Here is an 8,010-nt window from a genome sequence, read left to right as displayed (position 1 = left end):
GTAAAAGCAGCACCCGAAACAGCATCTGCAGCAGCAGCTGCTGCTGCTCTTCCGGCCGGGTAAAGAGGACCAATAATGGTGGGGGGGTGCAGCAGCAGCACGAGCAGCAGCAGCAGCAGCTCTTGCTGTTGTTACAGCAGCAACAGCAGCTGTGCTGCTGTGCGAGCGACCCTCTTTGGCTCCCCTGAGAGTAGCAGCAGCAGCAGCAGCAGCAGCAGCAGCAGCAAAGGGAAAGCAGCAGCAGCATTAGATGTCCACCTCTCAACTTGTCTGCTGCTGGAGGTGGGGCTCCTCAACATATTAGTCGACTGCCCGTTGCTGCTGCGCTCTTTGCTGCATTCAGCTCCCCTAGGCTACCAGACGCTTGCAGCAGCAGCAGCAGGTGCTGCTGCTGCTGCAGGCGCTGCATTTCCTGCAGCAGCGGGAGCAGCAGCAGCAACAACAACAACAGCAGCAACAGCAGCAGAAGCAGCAACGGAAGCAGGAGTTGGCGCATCTGCTGGTCGTCTACGCTGTCAGCTGCGGCTGCAGGTGCAGCAGCTGCTGCAGCAGCTAAACGGGAGACCCCTTCATGCAATCCTTATTACGAACCCTCAAGGGCTGCTGGGGGTGCCTTTGCTGCTGCAGCAGCTGCAGCAACTGCAGCAGCAGCAGCAACAACAACAGCTGCCACTCATCCTTGTCACGAAGCCTGCGGCCTTGCTGGGATGTACAGGCATCTCCTTCTTGCGGTCTGAGCAAGGGGGTTGCGTACTGCCTCCAGCTGATGCTGCAGCGGGACCTGCAGCAGCAGCAGCAGCTGCTGCTGCTGCAGCAGCAGCAACAGGAGGAGCAACGACAAGGGCAGCAACAGCCCGAAGCGCACCCGCTGCAGCAGGGACCGAGCAGCAGCAAGACGGCACTCTGCTGCTGGAGGAGAACAATGATGATTTGCTGCTGCTGCTGCAGCAAGGCAGCAGCAACAGGGCGTCTAACCTCAAAGACCTCGAGGCTCTGCTGCAGCTGTGCAGCTATGGGCAGCGTCATTCGCTCCGAGCTGCTTCTGCGCTGCCGTGTGCAGCAGCTACAACAACAACTGCAGTAGCAGCGGCACCAGCAGCAGCAGCAGCAGCACCAGCAGCAGCAGCAGCAGCAGCAACTAGCTTATTCCAAGAGTACACTGTCACTCCTTTCAGCAGCGGGTTTTGTTTAGGGGGCGCCAACTGGCTGATAGAAACCCCCTGCGGCAGCAAAATCTTTATTGTGGGCCCCAGCAGCAGCAGCAGCAGCAGCAGCAGCAGCAGCAGCAGTGTGGTGTTTCAGCGGAGCCCACTTGAGGCTGACTGGAGCTGCTTGCCGGTTGCTGATGCTGTTGTCTTCTTTGAATGCCTTCCCCCTCGGCTTCGCGCGCCTCCGAGCAGCAGCAACAGCAGCAGCAACAGCAGCAGCAGCAACAGCAGCAGCAACAGCAGCAACAGCATCAAATCAGAGCCCGGCAACAGTGAAGGCAGCAGCAAAATTGGTACCTCTGCTGCTGCCAGCGATACAAACAGCAGCAGCAGCAATAGCAGCAGCAGCAGCAGCAGCAGCAGCAGCAAAACAGAGGGCAATGCTAAGCCCCGCGGGGAGGTGTCTGTTCAGCAGCGGCTGCAGCTGCTGCTGCGCGTGATTTCTGCTGCACTTGCTGAGGGCAGCAGCGTGCTCCTTGCTGCTGACCCTTGCGGCGTGCAGCAGCTGGATTTGCTGCCGTTGCTGCTGCGGGAGCTGCAGCAGCGGCCCTCTTCTGCTGCTACCTGCATATACACCGTAGGCTTCAATGTGCCGCTGCTGCTGCGCTGTGCAGATGAGGCAGTGGAGTGGGTGCAGCCTCGGCAGAAGCAGCAGCAGCAGCAGCAGCACGTTCGTGGGGAAACGGCAGCCGCAGCAGCAGCAGCAGCAGCAGCAGATCTCTGCTGCGACTCGCCCTTTGGATACTCGGAGCTGCAGCAGATGCACCGACTGTTTGCTGCTGAGCTGCTGCAGCAGCTGCCGCCTTTAAGGAGGCCCTGCGTCGTGCTGGCTGCTTCTGCTGCTCTGCGAGTGGGTGCTGCAGCACAGCTGCTCCAGCAGTGGCGCAGCAGCAGCAATGCGCTGCTGCTGCTGGTGGACCCCACATTTGCTGCAGCAGGAGACATCGTCAGGCCTCCCCCACTGCAGCAGCAAACGGCTTTCAAGCAGCAGCTGTCGCGGGACCTCCAGGTGCTGCTGCGGCGCTACCAGCAGCGTCAGCATGGTCGTGCTGCTGCTGCTGCTGCTAGTAGCAGCAGCAGCAGCAGCGACAGCAGCGCGGTTGCTCTTGCAGGCGTGTTGGAAGCGCGAGCGAGACAGCTGGGAGCAGCTGCTTGCGGCTTGCTGCTGTGGCCCTTCCTCTACGATGAGTCCTTCGTAAGCCCCTTCTTACAGCAGCAGCAGCAGCAGCAGCAGCAGCAGCAGCAGGGTTGGGAAGCAGGAGACATGGCGATCCAGCTAGCAGCCATTCCGATAGACTATCGATTGACGGCTGAAGATGTGCTGCTGCTGCTGCAGCAGCACGCTGCTGCTTCTTCGCGCATTGCCCTGCCCTATTTCTTTCAAGGGACTGTCCCTAGCAGCAGCAGCAGCAGCAGCAGCAGCAGTTCTCAGCAGCAGCAGCAGCAGTCGTTTTATATTATGCACCCTACAGCGGTGCTGCCTCTAGAGAATAGGGTAGCGGCTGCTGATGCTGTGCTGCTCTCTAAGTCCTTCTCGCTGCTGCAGCTGGCAGCAGAAGATCTTCAGCTGCAGGGATACGAAGCCCCCGCAGCAGCAGCAGAAGAAGAAGCAGCAGCAGCAACAACAACAGCAACAGCTGCTGCTGCTGCTCCTGAGAAAAAAGCACAGCAGCGGCGCCTTTTTGTTGCTGCAGTTGGAGAAGGGAGTTTGCTGCACTGCCAAGGCGGGAAAGCTACGCTGCTGCCCGCTGCTGCTCCAGCTGCTGCTGCTGCTGCTGCTCCAGCTTCTGCTGCTGCTGCTGTCGTTGCTCCAGCTGCTGCTGCGCCTAACTGCCGCTGCCCCACACTTTTGTTTGGGCAGCCCAATATGCATGCAGTTGAGCGGCTGCTGCAGCAGAAAGGGTTTGCTGCTGAGCTTAATGTTGCTGCTTCAGCATCAGAGGGAGGCCCTTCTCATGTCTGCTGCCTCTCAGCAGCAGCAGCAACAACAACAGCAGCAGCAACAGCAGCAGCAGCAACACCAACACCAGCAGCAGAACTCCACGTCCCAGCGCTGAAGGCATCGTTGAGGTTTTACCCCTGCTGCGGCATCATCGATATACGTACACCCGAAGCAGCAGCACGTCAGGTGCTGCAGCAGGTGCTGCAGCAAGTGCTGCTGCAAGCCACCGTGCATACCTCTGCATGCATGCGCAGCAGCAGTTCTGCTGCTCCCTAAGATGATTTCAAATGCTGCTGCGAGCAGCGCCAATCACCCGGTGGCACATGCTGCTGTAGCAACAGCAGCAGCAGCAGCAGCAGCAGCAATAACAACAGCAGGACTTTAACAGAAGTTAGAGACTTGGGCTGTTGTTTTTCGTTTTATTTCGCGCTCTGATGTTCAGACAGCTGCAGCCCCTTGTCTCTCCTCTGCGGCAGCAGCAGCACCAGCAGCAGCAGCAGCAGCGCAGCAACAGTCGCGTTTCATCCAATATCGGGGGGTCTGCTGCGCAGCTAGCTGTGGCTAGCTAGCAGCAGCTAGCTATGGCCAGCGGCACGTGCGGCAGCAGCAGCTGCATGCAGTTAGCCGTTCAAAGGGCTGCCTCTCTGGAAAGAGACAGACACCGTGCTAGCTGCTGCAGCTAGCTGCTGCAGCTAGCGGCAGCAGCTAGCTGTTTGCAACGACTCCGTTCAGGCAGCCTATATACCCCTTCGACTGAACCAGATACGCAGCAACTCCCAGCTAGCTGCAACTAGCTAAGAGCTGGCTAAGAGATAGCTTGGTGTAGCAGCTGCTGCTCCGAACCCAAGCTCAGCAGCAGCAGCTGCTGCTGCTGCAACAGCTGCTGCTGCATTTGTTTCCCCTCATTTTTTTTGTTTTTGTTGTTTTGTTTATCTGTCTTTGTCTCCCTATTGCCAGCAATGCTGGCGTAAATGTTTATTATCTGCATGTTTATATTTATAATTTGTTGTATGCATAATATATTTAATATATATGTTGTGTTAAATGTATATTTAAGTCTCTCTCTTATTTAAATGCAGCCGTTTGTGCTGCTGCAGTTGCTGCTTTCTCACCTTTATGCTGCTGCCGTTGCTGCTGTTGCTGCTCCTGTTCAGCAGCAGCAACAGCAGCAGCTGCTGCCAACAGCTGCTGCATGCGCCAGCTGCTGGTTTTGCGGCTCTCCTCCTTAATACACAAATACAGAGTTTAAATAAATTTAAAGAAAGCGTTTGCCTGTCTAAAGACAGCGACGCTATCTATGATGCATGCATGCATGCATGCATGCATTTCACGCTTTTACTGCATGCATGCATGCATGCATGCACCTCGCTTTAATTGCAAGCATTCATGGATGCATGTACTTAAGTTTTAATTGCAAGCATGCATGCATGCATGTACTTCAGTTTAATTGCATGCATGCATGCATGCATACATACATACATATCTAGCTCTAATTGCATGCATGATATGCATGCATGCATGCATGATTTGCATGCGCATGATTTGCATGCATGCATGCATGCATGCATGCAAATGGAGAAGTAGAGATGGTGATGCGTTTAGCTGTCAATGTATAAATTAAGGTCTGGGGTGTATTTAAATATATTAAACAATTCGTAGTAATGAATTATTTTTGTTTTTTATTGTTTGATATTATTTATTTAAAATAAATAAATAAATAAATACATCAAGTGCAGCAACTGCGAGAAGAAGCAAAGAAGCGTATCGCGTGTTGTAGTGCTGCTGCAAATAGAAGCAGAAACAGCTGGTGCGGTGCTGCTGCTGCTGCTGCTGCTGCTGTTGGTGCAGCAGCTTATCTTCTTTGCTCTATTTATATAAATAAATATATTTGCTGCAGTAATGATTCGGGTGTATACGCAGGTATATTCCCCTGTGTAACTTCACCTACGTACAGTAAACAGACTTTTAATCTGCATTCATCTACCTGGCTGCCATCTGTATGCGCTCATTCTGCTGCTGCTGCTGCAGCAGCAGCAGCAGCGCTGCAGCAGTTTTAGTGGCAGCAGCACTTACAACCCGCGAGACGCCTTTATGGTTATTCTCGCAGTTGCTGCTGCTGCTGCAGTTGCTGCTGCTGCTACTGCACTCTGCTTGAGGAGAACAACAGTCAGCGCATGCCGATAAACTACAGAAGCTGCAGCAGCAAAAGAGATTAGCGCTTGTTGCTCCTGTGCTGCTGTTTGCAGCAGCACTGCTAAGAGCAGCAGCAGCAGCAGAAGCAGCAACAGCAGCAGGGGCTAGCTACACCTATCTGCTTTGCATTGTTTAGTAGATATTAGTGTTTTAATTGAAGTAATTAAATTGAAAAAGAATTTATTTCGGAGTTTTAAAATAAAAATATATAAAAAACAAAAATGCCGATAGAGTGGGTGTTCCAGCAGACAACAACCGACAGCCCCAGCGGCATGTTGTAAATTCTTTGTGTAAAGTTGTATGCATTTATGCTGTTTTGTGAATATATTTATAATAAAATATATTTATATTTATCTTCAACTGAAGAAAAACTCTTCTTTAGACCTCCTTAAGCTGCATATACACCCTTTTACACCGCACGCAGCTTGAGCTGTATGTACAGCGAAACAGCACAACGGAGCCGTCTGTTATTGTTGGGTTTTCACTAAATTTATTTCTTTTATTCTGCTTTTCTTCAAACCTTCTTCTTGCAGCCACCTTGGGAGACATGTAGGCCGCCGCCGCCGCCGCAACAACAACAACAACAGCAGCAGCAGCAGCAGCAGCAGCAACAGCAGCAGCAGCAGCAGCAGCAGCAGAGAAACAAACCCATTCACATTTATAATTGCACACATCCGGTCTTAGATACTTTTTTGTTTTTGTTTGACTTTGTCTGCTGTTGTTGCTGCGTTCAATCCCTCTACCTCTTCCTTCTTGGGTCTGTTGCGTATTATACATAATATATACTAATATTAAATAAATATATATATATATATATAATATTATATATAGTATTATATATAATATTATATATAACATTATATATATTATATATATAACTTATATACTGCATACTGCAAAGCACAGCGTTGCATGCAGTAAATATATATAATTATAGGAACGAACATTATATATATATATATATATATATATATATATCATAATTTCGTGCGCAACAAAAGAAGTAAATAAATAAAAATAAAGAAAAGAGAAGTAATTAAATATTGTATATATAAAATTAGAGTAGAAGATGCTGCATGCAACATTACGTTGGAGCGCATTGATAGGTTTAGCAATATTATTTATATTTCAGCAAGTGTTTGAACCCCTTGTAACTGTCTGGGTAGCATTAGGAGAGTTCTTTCATTGTGCAAGCTTTGTTATTCTTGTTGATTTGCTCATCACTAACAGAGGCTTCAAAGGCCTCAGCTGTAAAACTCAAATACTCTTTCTTCTCGTCTACTGGTTTAGATATTTTGATAGCTTCTTTACTCAACATCCTAACCACTGGATCAAGGTAAGCATCATAAATAAATAAATATAAATAAATTAATTAATTAATATAAATTAATAAATATATATGTATATATACGTACACATATATATATATGCATATATATATAGATATGCATATAATATATACATATATATATGTATTATATATATACATATATAAATTTAGTTTAATACAATATATATATATATATATGTATATACATATATATATATATGCACATAATATATACATATATATATATATACATATAAATTTAGTTAAATACAATATATATACATATATATATATATATGTATATGCGTAACTGCAAGACAAACTGCAGTTAAATGCATACAAAAGCGAAGCCGAAAGAAGTCTAACCAGAACAAAGCAGCGAAATAAACAAAATATATATACATTTATATTTATTTATTTATATTTATTTATATTTATTTATTTATTTATTTGGATGTGTCTGTGTGTGTGCAGGCATTGAAGGTTTTTTATATGCTGAGTTCTTTATTTTTAGTGCTATCTTTGTTTTGTTTGCGAGCAACGTGGGAGAGACGAAAAGACTCGTGTTCTTTATTTGTTTTGTTTGCTCTTTCTTTACTTTTCGGCTCTGTTAACTTCTTCTTAGATCCTCTTACACCTGCAACTACTCTTGAACGCTCTCTGCAGTTCTTCTGGGTCGTCTCGCATTATCTTCAGGTGTATATCACAAACAAAACACTAAAAATCTGCACATTTGCATGCATTATATATGCATTTCTCTAATATATATGTATATATATATACATTTATATATATATAAATATGTATATATATATATATTTATATATATATATTTATATGTTTATATATATTTATTTGCATTGTTGCATTATTATGTGCTTATTTTATATATATATATATTTGCGTGCATTTATTAATATATTTTTGTCTACATTATTTATTTTTGTTTGTATTTATTACATGTCTATACATATGTTGTATATCTTTATATATATATATATATATATATAATGCATTTATATCATATATATTTACTTGCATATCAAATGTATTTATATCTATATTATATGTATGTATAAATGCATAAATATGCATGTGTGTGTATATGTATGGATGTACACGTAGATATATATATATAATATATACATGCGTATAATATATATATATATATATAACATATATATATTATATTCATATATATGTATATATATTAGCGCAGATGCGGGTGTGCTTGCTCATACATATATTTCTTTGTTTATATTTCTTATGCTTTTTCTGCTTCTTACTCTAAATCTGCTGCTGCTGCTGTTGCTGCTGTTTTTGCTGCTGTTGCTGCT

General features: G+C 46.1%; 1 protein-coding gene across 1 annotated transcript; it reads left to right on the top strand.

Moving 5' to 3' along the window:
• Positions 1 to 75: 75 nt before the first annotated feature.
• EAH_00024200 (hypothetical protein, conserved) lies at positions 76 to 3,426 on the top strand (the record flags this gene model as incomplete). Its single annotated transcript, XM_013393066.1, has 1 exon — positions 76 to 3,426. One exon carries the CDS (start codon positions 76 to 78, stop codon positions 3,424 to 3,426), a length of 3,351 nt encoding a protein of 1,116 aa, XP_013248520.1.
• Between the last annotated feature and the right edge of the window lie 4,584 nt (positions 3,427 to 8,010).

The sequence above is a fragment of the Eimeria acervulina genome, genomic scaffold, assembly GCF_000499425.1.
Source record: "Eimeria acervulina Houghton genomic scaffold, Eah_scaff189, whole genome shotgun sequence".
Taxonomy (NCBI): Eukaryota; Apicomplexa; class Conoidasida; order Eucoccidiorida; family Eimeriidae; genus Eimeria; species Eimeria acervulina.
This window is presented reverse-complemented; position numbering and strand designations above follow the sequence as displayed.